Source organism: Schistocerca americana, chromosome 2, assembly GCF_021461395.2.
Source record: "Schistocerca americana isolate TAMUIC-IGC-003095 chromosome 2, iqSchAmer2.1, whole genome shotgun sequence".
Classification (NCBI taxonomy): domain Eukaryota; kingdom Metazoa; phylum Arthropoda; class Insecta; order Orthoptera; family Acrididae; genus Schistocerca; species Schistocerca americana.
The window spans coordinates 461,128,112-461,148,466 of NC_060120.1; the positions used below are offsets into that span (position 1 = coordinate 461,128,112).

Consider the following 20,355-nt stretch of genomic DNA (forward strand, 5'->3'; position numbering starts at 1 on the left):
TTAATCGCTGTCCTTCACCCATTTATCCCCTTTTCGCGGATGATGCTGTAGTATACAGAGAAGTTGCTGCATTAGAAAATTGTAGCGAAATACAGGAAGATCTGCAGCGGATAGGCACTTGGTGCAGGGAGTGGCAACTGACCCTTAACATAGACAAATGTAATGTATTGCGAATACATAGAAAGAAGGATCCTTTATTGTATGATTATATGATAGCGGGACAAACACTGGTAGCAGTTACTTCTGTAAAATATCTGGGAGTGTGCGTACGGAACGATTTGAAGTGGAATGATCATATAAAATTAATTGTTGGTAAGGCGGGTACCAGGTTGAGATTCATTGGGAGAGTGCTTAGAAAATGTAGTCCATCAACAAAGGAGGTGGCTTACAAAACACTCGTTCGACCTATACTTGAGTATTGCTCATCAGTGTGGGATCCGTACCAGGTCGGGTTGACGGAGGAGATAGAGAAGATCCAAAGAAGAGCGGCGCGCTTTGTCACGGGGTTATTTGGTAACCGTGATAGCGTTACGGAGATGTTTAATAAACTCAAGTGGCAGACTCTGCAAGAGAGGCGCTCTGCATCGCGGTGTAGCTTGCTCGCCAGGTTTCGAGAGGGTGCGTTTCTGGATGAGGTATCGAATATATTGCTTCCCCCTACTTATACCTCCCGAGGAGATCACGAATGTAAAATTAGAGAGATTAGAGCGCGCACGGAGGCTTTCAGACAGTCGTTCTTCCCGCGAACCATACGCGACTGGAACAGGAAAGGGAGGTAATGACAGTGGCACGTAAAGTGCCCTCCGCCACACACCGTTGGGTGGCTTGCGGAGTATCAATGTAGATGTAGATGTAGATGTAGACCTGTTCCCAGTCCAGCACTGCACAGCTTTCTATCTCACCAACACACCCGCAGTCTTCTAACTTCTCTCCTTTCCTACTCCCCCCCCCCCCCCCCAACCCCCAATTGCTGTCTAACCTCCCAGCTGTACATAAATGCTCTCCCCTCTCCCCAGTTCATCCCCATACACTCACAGAAGCAGCACTTTACCGTCCCCCACCTGTATCCAGCCAAAGACAGTGGTTACGTGTGTGAGAATTTTGTGTATGTGTGTGTGTGTATGTGTGTGTGTGTGTGTGTGTGTGTGTGTGTGTGTTATCTAATTCAGAAGAAAGTCTTTTGGCCAAAAGCTTACTTTTTTAGCAGTCTTTTAATTGTGCATGTCTGTGACTCTGCATTTCCAGTATATGGTGATTAGCAATCTATCCTTTTCATAATAAAATCTGGTATTTGCACTAACATCCAGGCAGAATGAAGAAAACTGCAGCTGTTTGCACAGATTCTTTACACGTCATTCTGTTGTCATCACTCTGGGAATAAAGCACACTTTCCAGACATTAGTCATTGTTGCCATAAAAAATTTGGAAGGGGGGTATGTCATCCTGGCTTCAGGTAGCATTCCCTCTACAATTACATCTACACAGACACTCCACAAGCCACAATATGGTGTGTGGTAGTGGGTATTTTGTACCACTAATAGTTGTTTCCTTTCTTTTCCCACTCACAAACAGAGAAAGGGAAAAACCACTGCCCATACATCTCTGTCCCACTTTCTCTTATCTTATCTTTGTTATCCTTACATAAAATGTACATTGGCAGACAGCTTCAAATGATGGTTCTCTAAATTTTCTCAATAGGTTTCTACAAAAGAATCATCATCTTACCTCCACAGATTCCCACGTGAGTTCACGAAGCTCCTCTGTAATATCCGCATGTTGTAAACCCTAACAGTAACAAATCTAGCAGCCTGCCTCTGAATTGCTTCCACATCTTTCTTCAATCTGACCTAGTGCGGATCCCAAACATTCGAGCAGTACTCAAGAATAGGTCATACTAGTGTTCTATACATGGTCTCCTTTACAAATGAATCACACTTTTCTAAAATTCTCTGAATAAACTGAAGTTGAGCATTCATCTTTCCTGCTATCATCCTTTAAGTGCTTGTTCCATTTCATATCACTTTGCAATGTTATGGCCAGATATTTAATCAACACGACTGTGTCAAACAGTACTTTACTAATGCTGTATTCAAATATTATGGGATTTTTTTCCCTACTCATTTGCATTAGCTTACATTTTTTTTACATTTAGTGCAGGTTGCCATTCATCGTAATTTAGTCTAACAAGGAGACGGCACAACCGTGGGGTCAGGGATTTGTCCGAAATTTTGTGTGGTGAAAGAGGACCCCTAACACCACACGTGGTTGAAATATTAGGATGCACTACTCAGAAAATCCTGAGAAAAATTGATCCAAATTTCTTAGGTGCCTTATGAGTATAAAATGTTAGTCCATTGCCGAGCCGCTGTCTGGCATAGATGGTCAGGGCTCGGACTCTTATGCCACAGGTCTCGGGTTCAATTCCTCCTCCGGCACTTTTTTTTCTTCTGTTTCGTTTTCTTTTGTTATTCCACCAATTATTCAAAAAGTTTCTCAAACCTACATTATTTTTAAAACATTATTTTAGCTCAAGAACGTAAAGTTTTTCATTCACTGAAAAATATTCATGCTCATTGTTCTATTTTGTTTTATGGGATTTCAAGATTTAAAGGGGCTTTGTAAGGGTCCCCTTGGGATTATAACGGTCATCTGTGCATAGGACTGCACGAGCTGTGAGAAGCAAATGGCAGTTTTTTTATTTCATTGTGAACAGACGTGCCTGTTTCAAATTTCAACGTGTTATTCTGATCCGAGGTTAAACATGTCGACTGAAGAAGTTGCTGGTTCATCTGGAATAGGAGGAGACATTCCTGAAGAATCCATTCATACTGATCTATCAAAATTATGATTGAAGGACGCAGTGGTGTATTATGAAAAGCTGTTAACGGAAAATAATTTAATTGCATTGACATCTTCAGAAGAAATCTCTCACGATGCTATGTTATTGGCTGGAGAACTTTATAAAAATACACTGGAACTTTTGGGTGAAACAACATTCATAACTGACGAGGAATTAATTCACGCTCATGAGGATTGTGAAGAATGTGAGGAGAACGACAAACAGTTCAAAGTGCCACAAGGTGATTCGTCTCTGGACGAATATAAACCGTCACCGAAAAGATTTAAAAGTGACATGATTCCCATTGCCTCAAAAGTCAAAGTCGTGAATATTGCTAAAGCGCACGTCACATGGTCCTTGGTGACATTGCAAAAAAAAAAAGGATGCCGCCAATTGAAGAGAAAAGAATATCTTTCACAATGGGAGAAAGATATTAAAAGTGGTGATACGCAAATGGATAAATGGCGATAGATTTGTGGACCTACGACCGTTTTGTGGAAGCAAGACAGCAATATCAGCAAGTCACGACAAGAAATTTACATCAATGGGCATTGGCTGCAGCTGCACAATTCATCGATTTCAAATTCAAGGCGTCTGATCGATGGGTCACAGCATTTAAACAGAAGCACACAATTTCACAACACAAGATCACAAAACTGGTTTCAAAAAAAGAAGCGGCGTCAATGGAGGACATCCAGGAGTTTGTGGAGACCTTTTGTTGGCAGATGTGCTGTTTAATCCCTCAATACCATGAGGATTATGTGATAAATACTGACCAAACAGGTAAATACATGTTTTCTGCATACAAAATGTTTACCGATGTAAAATATATCAATTTAAATTTAATTACAGAAAAATATATTTGCATACACATTTGAATATTGTTTAATATTAAAAATAATATTGTTTCAGGATGCCAATATCAATCTGTTTTCAACAGGACTCTCACTAAAAAAGGGAGTGAAACAGTTTTCATGAAACAGTCGGATTTGAGTAAAGTGACGCATTCATACACTGCACAGTATTCAATAACATTATTCGGAAAACTGCTCCCACATGTCTTCATATGCTTACAAGAAGCGACCAGTCATTTCGGACATCGTATTCACAAATTAATATATGGCTATGCCAATACTTATACGAACATCATCATAACATCATCAAAGTCCGGAAAATTAACAATCATTTTATACATTGATTTTCTCCGGAAATGTTTAAAATCTTACGTCGGGGAGAACAAATATTTACTTTTCATTAACTCTTGGGGGAGGTCAAACGAATCCGGAGATATATGATGCAATTTTTCAAGCTGACGAAAATATGCCAACTTAGTCTGTAAAAGTCATACTTCCAAAATGCACTTCTTTGATGCAACCTTGTGATGTTTACATTTACAGGCAAGTTAAAAATTTCATAAAGTGCTCACAAAATTGCACTGCATTGTTACAGGAGAATTGTGAAATTAATTCCCGGGAAGATTGTATAAAAATTCATTCTATAATTCACCATCAATTATTGTCTCCAATATTTCGAGACATGATTCAATATGCCTAGTTTGGCTCAAAATTATCAGAAACTCAAAACACTTTCGTAAATGTTAATGGGGCATGTTTTTGTACAGATTTATTGCAAACGCCATGTGATTGTAAAAAATCCACTTTTACATGCTGCGCAAGATGTCGCAAAAATTATTGCTTTGTTTGTTTTTATGATAATTACCACTGCGGTTCTTGTTTACAATTATTATATGTATAAAAATTGAATGTTTCCCAATCAACTTTGTTATTCTGATTAAAAACCCAATATTTCTCCTCATATACTTTACAATGAAAAATGGAAAACCCACTGCCATGAATTGTGTTGTTGGACAAAAAGAAAATAATTTTTATTCAATAATGTAACTAATTTGTTAAAGACAATGTAGGTTTCGGAAACTTTCTAAATAATTGTTGGAACAACAAAAGAAAATGAAACAGAAGAAGAAAAGAAAAGTGCCAGAGGAGGAATCAAACCCGAGACCTCTGGCGTAAGAGTCCAAGCCCCAACCATCTAGGCCAGACGGCGGCTCGGCAGTGGACAAACATTTTATACTCATAAGGTACCTAAGAAACTTTGGATCGATTTTTCTCAGGATTTTCCGAGTAGTGTGTCCTAATATTTTAACCACATGAGGTGTTAGGGGTCCTCTTTCACCACACAAAATTTCAGACAAATCCACGAGCCCACGGTCGTGCCGTCTCCATGTAAGTCATGTTGCATCCTTCTACACTCACTAATAATCACAACTTCCCATCCACCACAGCATCATCAGCAAAGGGCTGCAGATTTCTGCTCATCCTGCCTGTCAGATCATTTATCTACATAGTGAAAAATAAGTGGTCCTTTCACACGTTTCTTGGCACTCCTGACAATGTCGTTGTCCCTACCCACAAAAGCAGTTTCACCAAGTGCAAAACTGTGATTGTTTCAACCAAAAGTTCCATATAACAAGTATGTAAACTGAGTCAGACATCGTTTTTGTTATAACTTCAAGTTGAACAAATATATTTCAAGGAAGACGCAATACATGAAAGCCACAGATCAAGTAAACAGAGTAAGACGTGTGTCACTTCATAACGTGTGTCAAATCATAACTGAGTCCGAGTCTAGCGGCCGCTGGCTGGCTGGCTGCTTAGGTGGCACTGCTGCTGCATGGCTGGCAGACAGGATTGCATGTAGAGGACGCGCGTAACTGCATGGCGGCACTTTGAATGATCGGCGAGTCACAACACTTTTCCCCCCTTTGCAGTTTTTTGCACAGGTCTTGATGGAGGTGGCCTGTAGATTGCTAACGTCCATAGGTGTTGTTGACTGGCCGTAAAGTCTCGAGGAGGAGGCTTCCCGTACGGACGGAAGTATCCCCGATGATAACAGGCCGAGATGACAGGAGACGTGGGGGTCGAATCTGCTGGGGCCCCGTGCACCAATCTGCCTGTTGCGGCAAGTCCGGTTGTTATAACAGGAGACATGGGCGATGTGTCTGCATCCGTAGGAGAAGGAGGTGAGTAGAGTTGCTCCGACAGATGATGGTCATCTGGTTCCTGCATGGGCACGTCTCCTGGTGCCGTCAGTTCTTGTGCTGGCACCGATATGATGGTGAGAGGACTGTGTTGTGAGTAATGAGTGATTCCAGTATCCCGAGCGCCAGGTAGAGCCGAAGGTGGTGTAGCGGTATCTGGAACAGGCATTGCTGGCACACGAGGCCGAAGCTGGTCCGAATGACGCACTGCAACACCCGTGTCCGTCTGGATTTCATACAGGCGTTGGCCACGGTGTCATAAGATACGGCCAGGACTCCATTTTGGCCGCCTGCCATATCCCCGTACCCATACAAGGTCGTCGGCGGTGAACCGGCCAAGCGAAGGCACCCGTGACCGTGAGGTGGAAGGCCGCACAAGATGAAGTAGCGTGCGGGGCTGTCGGCCATCTAAGAGCTCAGCCGAGCTGTGGTCGCCCATAGGGGTGAAACAGGAACAAGCCAGAAATTGGAGAAGCGCATCATCAGCAGCAAAGAAGTCAGGAGTTTCCTCATCTGAGCCTTAAATGTGCGGACCAGTCGTTCAGCGTCACCATTTGACTGTGGATGGAACAGAGGGGCCATGACATGCATGACGCCGTGACGGGCACAAAAATCCGCATAATCGGAAGAGGCAAATTGCGGACCATTATCAGTAACAAGAGTAGAGGGAAGGCCTTCCAAAGAGAAAATTCGAGCTAGAGAGTTGGTGGTTGCCGCGGTGGTAGGCACGTGCAACGGACAATGAAAGGAAAGTTAGAGAAGGCGTCAATAACAAGAAGCCAATAAGTACCTAAAAAAGGTCTCGCAAAGTCAGCATGAATACTCTCCCAGGGCTTCTCAGGCGAAGGCCACCGTGACAAAGATGACTTTGGGGCGGTGACCTGTGACGCACAAGGGCCGCAGGCAGCTACCATGTGTGTGATTTCAGAGTCGATACCGGGCCAGTACACATGACGGCACGCCAGAGATTTTGCGCAAGAGACACCCCAGTGCCCTTGGTGAAGGAGGCGCAAGACCAAAGCACACAAGACGCAGGTACCACAACATACGGCGAAGCATTTTCGGTGGAAAGGAGGCTAACACCATCCCTAGCCATGAGGCGGTAACGCAAAGCGTAGTAGTTCCGCAACGGATCAGAAGTTAGAGTGGACAGACGATCTAGCCAACCCTTCTGAATACAGCGTAAAACCCGGGAGAGGGTAGGGTCAGAACCCGTAGCAGCCGCCAGCTGGTCCCCGGTGATGGGGAACCCATCCACAACCCGCTGCTCGGCAACATCCAGGTGGAAACACAAAAGTTCGTCCCTATCGAATGATAGATCAGCACCCATAGGAAGGCGAGACAGTGCATCAGCATTTGCATGTTGAGCCGTCGGCCGGAAATGAATCTCATAATTGAAACAAGACAAGTAAAGAGCCCAACGCTGGAGGTGGTGTGCAGCCTTGTCGGGAAGTGACGTTGATGGATGAAACAAGGAAACAAGTGGTTTGTGATCCGTAACAAGATGAAATTTGGATCTGTAGAGAAAAACACCAAACTTATGAAGAGCATAAATAATGGCCAAAGCTTCTTTTTCAATTTTGGCAATTTTGGAGGCATAACCAATGGGTTGTTCAGAACCGTCAGACAAATGGTGCACAAGGACTGCACTGACCCCATATTGAGAGGCGTCCGTGGCAAGAACAAGATGGCCAGGTCGATAAGTAGCCAGGCACGGGGCCTGTTTCAGCATAGTCTTCAAATTCTGGAAAGCCGCATCGCATGACGCGGTCCAGTGAAAAGGCACGTTTTTATGCAACAGGTGATGCAACAGCTGAGCCACCGAAGCAGCAGACAGTAAAAACTTCTGGTAGTATACTATTTTCCCCAAGAAGGCCTGCAGTTCCTTAACAGATGTAGGGCGAGGAAGGGCATCGATCGCAGCGACAGTTTGCTGAAGCGGACGAATACCATCCCGAGAGAGTTGAAACCCGAAGTACATGGTAGATGCCTGAAAAAATTTTGATTTCTGAAGGTTACACTTAAGACCGGCAGCCTGTAAGACATGATAAAGAGTGCGGAAATTTTGAAGATGTTCGTCAGTGATGGAGCCAGTGACAACAATGTCGTCCAGGTAATTTATACACCCAGGGACAGTGAGCAATAATTGTTCCAAGAATCGTTGAAAGAGAGCAGGGGCGCTGGCAGCCCCAAATGGCAATCGTTGGTATTGATAGAGGCCGAAAGGCGTGTTAAGAACCAGAAACTTCTGGGAAGCAGCATCGAGAGGAAGTTGATGATAAGCTTCTGACAGGTCAAGTTTAGAAAAATACCGGCCTCCAGCAAGTTTAGTGAACAATTCTTCAGGCCGAGGCATAGGGTAAGTGTCGATAAGGCATTGAGCATTTACAGTGGCTTTGAAATCGCCACAGAGACAAATATCACCATTTGGCTTAGCAACGATAACAACAGGAGAGGACCACTCACTGGAAGTGACAGGAAGCAAGACCCCCCGAAGCAGTGAGACGATCCAGCTCCCGTTTGACCTCATCACGAAGGGCCACAGGAATGGGCTGAGCCCGAAAAAACTTAGGCCGAGCAGTGGGTTTGAGCGTGATATGAGCTTCAAAGTCGTTTGCACGGCCTAACCCAGGAGAAAAAAGGGACGAAAATGTCGTCAACAAGGAATCCAATTGAGCATAAGGCATAGCATCAGAGATGATATTGACAGAGTCATCTATGGAGAACCCAAAAACGCGAAAGGCATCGAAACCAAAAAGATTCTCTACGTTACTATGGTCGACCACAAATATGGGAACAGTGCGAATGACAGATTTGTAAGATACCTCAGCATCAAATTGTTCCAAGAGAGAAATCTTCTGTTTATTGTAAGTCCGTAATTGTCTAGTGACAGGTGACAGGATTGGAGAACCCAACTGAAGATAAATCTGAGAATTGATGATAGTGGCAGCAGAACAAGTATCCACCAGCATGCGAACATCTAGACCAAGTATTTGGACAGTGAGGAATAACTTCCCTGAAAGGGAAGAAGTACAATTGACAGACAACACAGAATCAGAATCAGCGTCACGTTCATGAACATCATGTATGCGGTCGGATTTGCAAACGGATGACACATGACCCTTTTTTTTGCATTTGTGACACACGGCCCAACGTTGTGGACAATCTTCTCATGAATGTTTCGTAAAACACCATGGACGTGAAGGAAGTTGCAGTTTCTTAGAGGTTTGTTTACGGTTAGGCCGAGGCTGCGCTTGGGAGTGTACTGCGGCCATGTCGGCCGGCGGGGACACCCCACACGCTTCGTCAACATCGCACAGAGGTTGTATTTCCCTGACATTGCCCCATGCCTCTATTTGCATTCCAGCGGCGTGAGAAATTTCAAAAGACTGAGCGATGGATAGGATTTCACCTAGACTCGGATTTGCCAACTGAAGGGCACATTGCCTAACTTCTTTGTCGGGCGCCAATCGGATAACAGCATCCCGTACCATGAAATCATTGTAGGATTCTTTGTGAACTTCAGTAACAAATTGACACTTTCTACTGAGGCCGTGAAGTTCAGCAGCCAAAGCACGATACTGATTCGGTTGTTTTTGACAACGATAAAAGGCAACACGAGAGGCTACCACATGCGTTTGCTTTTGAAAATAGACGGACAGAAGTGAGCACATTTCAGCAAAGGACAAAGACGCAAGATCTTTCAAAGGAGCCAATTGAGACAACAACCGATACATTTGAGGTGAAATCCAAGAAAGGAACAGAGACTTACATGTTTGTTTGTCCGCGACATGAAATGCGAAGAAGTGCTGTCGAAGATGTTTTTCGTAATCAGACCAGTCTTCCGCCATCTCGTCGTAAGGAGGAAAAGGAGGTAGAGACAACGACAAGAGACGCCCCGCATTTGATGCCGCGACGAAATCACAAATCGCATTTGTAAGAAGCGTTTGCTGTTCTATGAGACCTTGCAATAGTTGCTCTAAAGTGGCCATGGAAACATGTGGGTCAACGATGGAAAAGAAAAATCACTACCTCGTCGCCAATTGTTATAACTTCAAGTTGAACAAATATATTTCAAGGAAGACGCTATACATGAAAGTCACAGATCAAGTAAACAGAGTAAGACGTGTGTCACTTTAACAGTAAAATCATAACTGAGTCCGAGTCTAGTGGCCGCTGGCTGGCTGGCCGCTTAGGTGGCGCTGCTGCTGCATGGCTGGCAGACAGCACCGCATGTAGAGGACGCGCGTAACTGCGTGGCGGCACTTTGAAAGATTGGCGAGTCACAACAGTTGTCTTAGTTTTGGCATATATGAGCCATTTGTATATAGTGATAGCACTCGAGACACTGCTAGCACCATCACTACCACATGCACATACCTCTACAATAATTTATGCCTGGCTATCCTTAACAGACTTCAGAATATGGCACACCATTAGAAAATATAATATCATTTGTTATAAACATGCCTCATGGTGAAGTGGTTAGCACCTTTGGCAATCAACAAGGGAGTCCTGGCTCCAGTCCCAGTTACCTATTCAGATTTCTCCATGGTGGGAAGATTCAGAGAGGCATCCATTCAGCCTCATGAGACCAAATGAGAAAATTCCTGCATAAATAAGTAGCAAAAATGACACACATATATCATTAAGTGGAATGCCTTTCACCCAATATAACATTTCTTTATAATTATGAAGACTTGCTCAAATGTACACCTTACTTGAGATTACATATACAGCACCCATAATGTAAGTTTGCACACCATAATATAAGGAAAAAATGTATAATATTCATCATGCAGTTACTACTATTATACTACAAATATTGTATAAAAGTATAAAAATAAGGAGCATCATTAACTGTATCTGCACTTACATTTCAAATTCCTAGTATCACAATCACGTCCAGGGTAGGCAGTGTTGAATATTTTTATCATATTCTTGAGACCACAGTATAACTTTTCACCAGTAGTGTCAAAGGAAACACAATGTGGAGTCACAATTTCATCCATTCTGAAAGAAGTGACAGAACCAATATCAAATGACTGTTGAGTTTTCACAGTGTGATTGTCAAAACATCATACAAACAATTATTTCAATTCAGATCAATATCACCTAGTTAAATGTTGTCTCAAGAATATGTTCCTTGCACAATAAGAGAAAAAAAACATGGGCGGAAAACAGACAGTTATATGAAAAATGGCAACCATAGAGAGAGAGAGAGAGAGAGAGAGAGAGAGAGAGAGAGAGAGTAGGACAGGAATACGAGTGCAACAGACAACTTGTCCAAGGGGTACCAGTGATAGTTATATGCTGTACACTGGAACACAGGGAAGTTGGTATCTAGAGTGGGAGGAACTAGATGGATGGAGAAAGGAAAGCTGGCTGTAAGAAGATACAGAGGCCAGTAACATGAGAAGATGATACCCACAGAAAGACAAATGTGAAATTGGGTGTGCAGGTGGAGAAAATAAGATTATTAACATTGGCATAAATACAAATATGCCAGGAACAAGTAAATAGAGACTGAGGGCAGAAGGACTACTTAACCAAACACCATGTTGGAGGATCTGCCCTACTTATATACCAGTAATTATGATAAGCTAGTGTGGTAACGTAAAGTCTAGGTAGAAAGTGGGGAAAAAACTGGAGTAAAGATAGCAACTCACCAAATAGTAGAAGCATTGAGTCATTGGCAGCCGCATGGACAAGACTGAAAACTTTGCTAACTTTCACACAAGGCCTTTTCTGAGTTAAGAGTACACGTGCACCCACATACATGTGCACTCCCATACATCTCCCACCTGCGCTGTGCCGGATGAATGCACACTGCAGGTCATTCAGCAAGCATAATGTAGGGAGACACGCATGTGTGAGTGCACATGTACATGTACCTCAGCTCAAATAAGGATTTTTCCGAAAACCAGTGAAATTTACAGTCAAGTATAAGTGCTTGATGGTGATTCAATACATCTCCTATACAGTAAGTTGTTACCTTCACCCAATTTTTTAAAATAAAGGAATTACTGTTTCAATAGTTGCGAGTGCGGAGGGATTGAAGGATGAGGAAAGTTGGGGATGGGGAGGGGGAATGGAGGAATCCATATGGCTTGAGTTCAGAAAAAGCCACTGAAGTTGAATGAGCTGTGCTGAAAGGAACTGTCTGCAATTGTATTGTCAAATTGCTCTTTATAGCAGTCTGACAGAGGCTATTCAAACAGGTAGCCAGCTGGCTAATGATCACGCCCATATGAAATGTTAAGGTGTTGGTGTTAAATCTTAAAAACATTTAAAAGTAAAGTTAACAAGAATATTGTGAACAGGACAGACTGCTGCTCACCCAGTAGAAGTGACACTGTCACAGGCAGGCTCAGTGAAAAGCCCGCTACAACATTTTAACTTTTGGCCAAAAGATGTTTTTTTAAATTAGTACACACACACACACTATGATGTATCATGCAGCGTAACTTGCTGTGACAGTGCGAGAGAGAGACAAAGATATTGTTTATTACTCTGTGGCGGTCAGCGCTCACATAATTATTCTTAGGATATAGAGTTCTTTTGTTCTTGTTAAGAGTAATTTTTTAGGGGAGGAGAGCCATTCTTGTGATGTAAAAAAATCGACGCCATTGCGAGTTTTTGATTCACATTTTAAAATATAAGTGCATATGGAAGGAAATCAGTTAATAGAACAATAAAATATTGTTCATTTCAAGAAGGTACGTCTTATTATACACCCAGCGATGTACTGCTATTGTGATTTACTAATAAACACCAGTTGAGAACAGTTCCGACGGGAGCGTTCAGTTCTAGTGAAATAGTTCGATGTTTTCTTCGGAAAAGAAGTCACTTCATGGATCATTCAAATCCACAACAGTAACTGGACATTTCTCAGAACTGAAAGCAATCTGATTGCTATGCAACAGAGCCCCGAAGAATATTTCTCCGTATTTTGGTTACCACTTTCAGCTCAACATGGTATCTGCAGCATCTGGAGCAGATTTCTACAACAGCGGAAGCGTGTAATCGCCATCAGTTTCACACACCGCCCTGTGTACGCTGTATGTATTTACCCACAACAGTGAACATACAGTTACTCACACAAATAGAAAGACAATACTAGGTGGTGTGGAGAAACATTTCAGTATAATGGCCCTGTAGAGCTAAACAGTAATTAGCCTAGTAAGAAAAGGAGTCGTTATAAATGCCTACCGTTAGACAGGACACGATCCTGATACAACACTCATAGTGAACCTGCAATATAAATATGTTAGTAATTTAGTAATTAATGTTTCATTGTGTGTATATATGCCTAGTCTTATAGAGTAACTACATTATGGTCCTTTGTATGTTTCATGCTAACGCTAACGTGCGGGAGTATCTTGTGAAGAGAACGAGTGCGCCGTCCCAGCAGCCGAGCAGAAACTTCAAAAAGGCCAGAACATTTGAATTACTAGCTTTCTTGAGCATTTATGCATTGTAGTGACCCTTCATGTAGAAATTTTCTAAGTATAAATAGAGTTGCTATATTACTTTTACTAGAATTCCAGTATTTCAGTAGATATAGTAAGACAATATTTTGTGTGTTATCTATGCACTGTTTTTGTGTCACATTGTAAAGTGTACATTAACAGCATTAGGACATTAACGTTTTTGCGTGTGTAAAAGTTTAATAGTCACTTTTGTAGGACTTACTTAGAGGAGAAACTGTCAATTGCTCATTTACATGGTGATAACTAGATCTATGTTCAAAGCCAATAAGCAAGCACGCATCACAATGCCACAAAATGAATTAAATAGTGTGAATGCATCGTCAACTAGTGCCACAGAATTTAATACCGCCGTAGTTAGCGATATGTCGATTACGGCTGAGCAACCAGCAATAATTAATGCGCTCATGCCGTCGACACAAACGGTTGCTAGTTCCGACATTCATATGTCGAAAGAAGTCCAGAGAAATATGCAGCAACCAACAAACAACATGAATTTCATCTCTGACACAGACGCGTGCGAAAACGAAATGACTGTACCGAAAATTGTGTCGGTACAATCCTCATTAAGCCCAGTGCAATCGGCAATTGCTGAGAATACCGATTTGTTAGCCCAGCTGATGTCAAGTTTGACTGTCATAACACAAGGGATTAAAGCATTGGAAACCACGCAATCCACGTTTGCAAATGACATGAATCGTAAATTCCAGGCATTGGAAACCACGCAATCTAATCTTGCAACGGCACAATCCACGTTTGCAAACGACATGAATCGTAGATTCCAGGCATTGGAGAGTGCGCAATTTAATTTGGCTCAGGAGCAATCTAATAAACTAAAAGAAATAAATGATAAGATTACTGAAAAATTCCAGAGTTTGGAAACAAAGCAGAGTCACTTGATTACCAGTCAGGCACAACTCATAGTTACACAAGAACAACAGTATCAGGAATTAACAAACAAATACAAAGACATCTTATGTCGTCAAGATACACTAAATCATCAAGTGCAAGAAGTTATTCATGTACAGAACATTATTGCGCAAGACGTGAATACAATTAAGCACGATAACAAGCAAGCTGTCATTGAGCTTACTCGGAGGATAGACACTCTCAGTCTCGAAGGCGAGAAACACATAGAGAAACTTTTCAATGAACATAAGATCGCATTTTCTAAGGACATTGAAGATTGGGCGAAAGAGCAAACCGAGACAGTGCAAAATTATGTTGACAAAACCTTGAAAGAAACGGTTTCTAACGTGCAAGTTAACAACGAAGCTGCACAAGAACAACTTAAAGCAGAAGTTAAAGAGATTAAGGAGAATATAGGAGATGAATTTCCTGCTTGGAAAGCAAAGATAGAAAATACATTAAAAGCATGCCAGCAGGGTCTAGTTAATACTAGAGGGGCACATACTACTTGCAGTTTATCAAAAGCAGACATTATTCCTGATGAAACCAGTGAAACCGAATCCATGCAACAATATCCATGTACTGGTGCATATTTACGTAATCAACCAGAAACAAATTATCAAGATTATCATTCACCGCGTAGTAGCCACCAGAATACACCTGTGACTATGAATGAAGAAAAAATGCTTAAATATCGTCAATTCCAGATATTTATTCCCGAAAGGAAGTCGATCAATCCCGTGGTATTTATCAAGCAATTTAAAGGGATATTGCCGCGAATGTGGACTGAGCAACAAAAAATTATGTACGTTGCAGGATTCATACATGGAGATGGATCGATGTGGGCGTCAGAAGCATCCGATTGGTGTCAAGATTATGACCAATTTGAACGCGCTTTCTTGCACAAATACTGGAATAAAGGTGTACAAGAAAGACTACGTAAGGAAGTTTTTGACCCACAACCTTTTTCTTTCAAGAATGGATCTTTAAGAAAGTATTTCGAGAAGTATATAAATAAAAGTAAATACTGGAATGAACCAATCCCGACGCAGGATATCATTCGAATATTAAAGGGCAAACTTCCACTTGAAGTTAAGGAAAAACTTCTACATGTGCCTGAGCAACATGTGGAAGATTTTCTAGCCACATTGGATTCAATAGACATTCTGTTCGAAGAATCTCATATGCGCTATAACCAACCAAGTTACCAACCTAACAAATACAATAGTAACAACAAACAGTATGGAAACAAACCTTTTGCACACAATTCACCAAACCCACAGGTGAATTATTTCCAGAAAAACGTGAAATTTGGTAACGAAAATCCCGACAAGTGTAATCATGGCCAACAATATGAACAAACATATAAACGGAAATGGAGGAAGAATAATAAGAAGAGGAAAGGATGCTATCAAGAAGGGAATTATCAGCAAAAACGCTGATTCAGCAACCAACCCATGAATATCACAACCAACCACAAACTTCAGGTTGGGTACCAAATGATAATGCAAATGAATGGAGAAATCAACCACCAATAATAACCGACGTAACGGAGCAGACGTCTACTAATAATGGACAATCGTCAAACTAAACTCGACTGTCAGAAGCCCCGACGGTGCAGTCGAGGAAGTTTTCAGGGGCGAAAATTCGAGCGTCAAATTTTTCCGGTACAATGAAGGCAGATTATTAATAGAAGAACTTCAGCAGGATATGATGCCTTGTCAAGAGGAACATATCACTGTACCTGTTGCGAAAAATCAGGCGGCGATTGAAGGCATTACTGTGCAAGTTACTTTAGATACAGGAGCAGCAGTAAATGTCGTTTCTGAGAAGTTATTTCAAAGAATACTTCAGAAAGCAAATTCACCGATTTTTCCTGTTCAATGTTGTAGAATTGTAGGTCCTACTGGTCATAAGTCTTCTCAGGTTAAAGTGCGGACTCAACTCCAGTTAGATATAGGAAATGTAGCTATAAATTGCACGTTCCTTGTAATAAAAAAATTGGTTGAGGACTGTATCCTGGGTATAGATGAATTTAGAGAGAGAAATTGGGATATCGATTTTTCTCTAGGCCGTGCCAGTTTTATAATAATGGATCAGAAACATCAACTGAATCTTCTCAGGGAATATAGTACCCATGGAAAGTATTGTCAGGGACGAAAGCTGCAAATAAAGTGGATACATAGCAAACCTGTACGGTATTACCAAATTAATTACTTGCAACCAGTTTTAAACCCTGAAGTTATGGTATATGAAAAGGTGCAAGAACCTGAATATTTGCAACAACACCAAAGAAAGCAATTATATGATCTTCTACAGGAATATCATGAAGTCTTTCAAGAAAGACCTGGTGTAATCAAGGGATACACATGCCATTTAGATGTGATACCACACCAAGTTTTCTGCCGTATTTTTTATCCAGTACCGTGGCACCAACGAAAGGCAGTTGATGCCGAAATCCACCAGATGCTTGAATGGGATCTGATCGAACCTTCGACGAGTCCATACTGTAGTCCGCTTCATGTTGTCTCGAAAAAGGGAGGAAAAGTTCGTCTCGTGCTAGACGCACGGCAGATAAATAAGATTATCATGCCCGTGCGAACTCACCCGGAAAACATCGATGAGCTAATTCAAAAGTTCGAGGGGATGAAATACTTAACAAATATTGATTTGAGAAGTTCATTTTGGCAGGTGGCTCTAGACGAACCATCAAAAAAGTACACCGCATTTGTACATGCAGGTAGAAGCTATCAATTTAAGGTTTTACCTTTCGGGCTAAACGTGAGCTCAGGAGTTTTTATAAATGCTCTAGATCATGCATTGGGACCTGCACTTCGAAGCAATTTAACTTTATTTGTGGACGACATGCTCATAGCTACGAGCACATGGGAGGAGCACGTTGATTTATTGAGAAGAGTGTTAGAACGTTTCAACGAAGCAGGCATAACCGCAAATCTGCAAAAGTCCCATTTTGCTTGAGATAAAATCAAATTTTTGGGTCATCTTATAAATGAAAAAGGCATCTTACCAGACTCCGAGAAACTAAAGGCAATCAAAAACTTTGCAGTTCCAACAACAAAAAGACAGTTAAAGGGCTTCCTCGGAGTTGTCTTTTTTCAGGCGTTTCATTCACGACCACTCTATTAATGCAGAACCGTTGTACAGCTTGTTGCGCAAATATACTCCGTGGGTGTGGACGCAACAATGTCAGAATGCATTTGAAGCAATAAAACATGCCTTAGTCAATTCACAAATATTATATCATCCAGATATGAGCCAAGAATTCGGTTTAATGGCAGATGCTTCGGAAATTGGAATAGGTTCATGCCTCTTCCAAGTAAAGATGATAGATAGGAAATCAACTTTCTGTCCAATAGCTTTTGCTAGCCGACTCTTAACTGCTTGTGAAAGAACATATACAACTACCGAAAGGGAAGCATTGGCCGTAGTCTGGTCATTTAAGAAATTTTACAATTACTTATATGGAGCGAAGACAACAGTATACTGTGACCACAAAGCGTTAAGTTTTTTGCAAACATGTAAATTATTACATCCAAGATTAGCAAGATGGACGCTCTCACTCCAAGAGTTTCAATTTGAAATTAAATACCTAAGCGGACAGGATAATTTCATCGCTGATGCACTGTCTAGAATGCCAGATGGAGATTTGTCAACTATCAACATCACCGGTAATCCGTCCGAATTTAATGTTCTTATAATGACTGATAGAATATATAGGAAGCATTTTCTTGACATGTGTAAGAACATGGAAAAACTACAGAATGAAGATCCTCGTTGGCATTCAATAAAGGAAACTTTAGCAAAGCCTGGAAACGATGATCTGAAGAGACTGTACAAAGTTGAGGACGATGTCTTATTTTTCAAAGGGCATCTTGATTCAGATAATTCGAAGGTGTGTATTCCCGAGAAGAATGAGAATGACTTAATTTTGCGCACCCACATCACTTGGGGACATTTTGGAGTATTAAAGTGTGCTCGGAAGATTCAAGCATATTGCTACTTCCCAAACATTCGCAGGAAAGTGCACAGACAGTTAAGGAAATGTAAAATTTGTCAGCTAGCCAAACCAGGAAATTTCTGTGTGAAAGATTTCCTACATCCTATTATACCCACTAAACCGCTGTCAATCATGTCGGTCGACGTCTGTGGTCCTCTACCATCATCAAGGGGAGGATGCAAATATGTTGTAGCTTTTCTTGATATATTCACTAAGTATGTCAAACTTTATCCATTAAAATCAGCTACTGCTGCATCCATAGCCAAGAAGCTGGTCAAAGATTATATAGTCAAAGTAGGCAAACCAGAGGCTATTCTTTCTGACAATGGGTCAATGTTCACTGGATTTCATTGGAGGCAAACATTAGCCAGTTGTGGTATAAAACAAATTCTAACATCAGTGTACCACCCTTCGGCGAATCCCGTGGAACGAATTTTTCGTGAATTAAACCGGTTCATGAGAACATATTGCCACAACCAGCAACCCAAATGGATCGATTATCTTCACGATTTTCAGGAAATTGTAAACAATATGCCACATACTACGACAGAATACACCCCATACGAACTGATGTTTGGAAAACAGGAACAGAATGACTGGATTCGACCAATTCCTAAAGTAGCTATTAACAAAATAGACCTACAAAATAAAGTACGACAATCCTTACTCAATATAATGGACAAGGCAAGAAAAAGGAAAATATATTTTGACAATTGACTTGGAAAAATAAAAACATATAAAGTGAAAGACCAAGTTTTAGTAAAAACTCATCCTAAGGCTTCACTTATACAGAGGAAGAACACAAAATGGCAATTATTGTATCAAGGACCATTTGTGATTACCAAAATACCCCATCCAGGAACTTATGTTTTGAAGGATGTGAAGAATGGAAAGCTGAAAGGAATGTATCCTCATCACTTGTTAAAGCAATTTCATGATGACTGAAGATTCTGAAGATTGAAAATACTATTCTTATCAAATAATATTGATTAGAGAATTTTCATTAAACCTATGAATCATACTTAGGATAGTTTCTTTTTTTTTTTTCTTTTTTGCAATTTAGTAGTTAGTTTTTCTTTTCAGGCATACTGTACGAGAGATATGCAGACATTATGTATAGGTTTTCCACTGTAAGGATAAGTTTTCTTTTCAGTATGCAGAGAATTTAGCTATAGTATGAATGATTTCTTTTAAATTTTTTTTATTTAGTAGATAGTAATTTCAATCAGGTTTCACAATGCATAATGACCATGGGTTAGTGACTCAAATGAATCTGGTCTATGGCAAGATATTTTTCCTTATGTCAATTTAACAATGTCAGTGTATGTTTGTATTTGCTTTTTTTTTATTTGCTGAGCTAAAGTCATGCTGTTCGGAAGGCGTAACCCGTTCTCAGTTTTAAAAAGGACGCCTATTACTTTGTTTCAATCTTTTGTGATGGACATTGTCTTTATAATTGTACTATTGTTGTAACATACCTGTGTATGTAAATTATGTTATGTCAATTGTTACTCGCGAAGTTACCAACTGAGCAAATGCCTTTCAGTTATAAGCACATCAACAAGTGTAAAAGTCCATCTGAAAGATGACGAGCATAAGTTGACACGGCAGCACCAGTTGGATTTGTGTACAGTGCATTATAGGGTTGTTGATATAAATGAAGAACACCTTACGACTTCCGAATATTTCGAATTCAGGACAGACAATTAGAAAGAACTTTAGATTAGATTCTATTTCAGCTCAGCATAGATCAAATACCTTTTCCACGGAACTTACACTGACTCTTATTTTCATGTTAACCATATGCGGAAAACCATAATACCCACGAGGAGACAGTGAAATGGGAATAGAATTCCATCAGTTACCAGGAGATGACAGATAGAAGGGAATCGTAGATGGACGTAAACCAACACGTCGACGGTTCACCTCAAGACACAGAAGATTAACAGTGTTGTGTTTCTTTTGTGAACAGTGTTTAAATTCATTTAAAAAAAAATCTATATTGTAAATATTTCTTTTTATTTTTCATTGTAATTCAATT

General features: G+C 40.9%; 1 protein-coding gene across 2 annotated transcripts in view; it reads right to left on the reverse strand.

Moving 5' to 3' along the window:
• LOC124595034 (telomerase Cajal body protein 1) overlaps window positions 1–20,355 on the reverse strand; it is a 113,504-nt gene that overhangs the window by 47,633 nt on the left and 45,516 nt on the right. For both annotated transcript variants that reach the window (XM_047133595.1, XM_047133596.1), the window contains exon 4: window positions 10,774–10,910. In XM_047133595.1, the coding sequence (XP_046989551.1) occupies window positions 10,774–10,910 (137 nt within the window). The remainder of the gene's footprint in view (window positions 1–10,773; window positions 10,911–20,355) is intronic.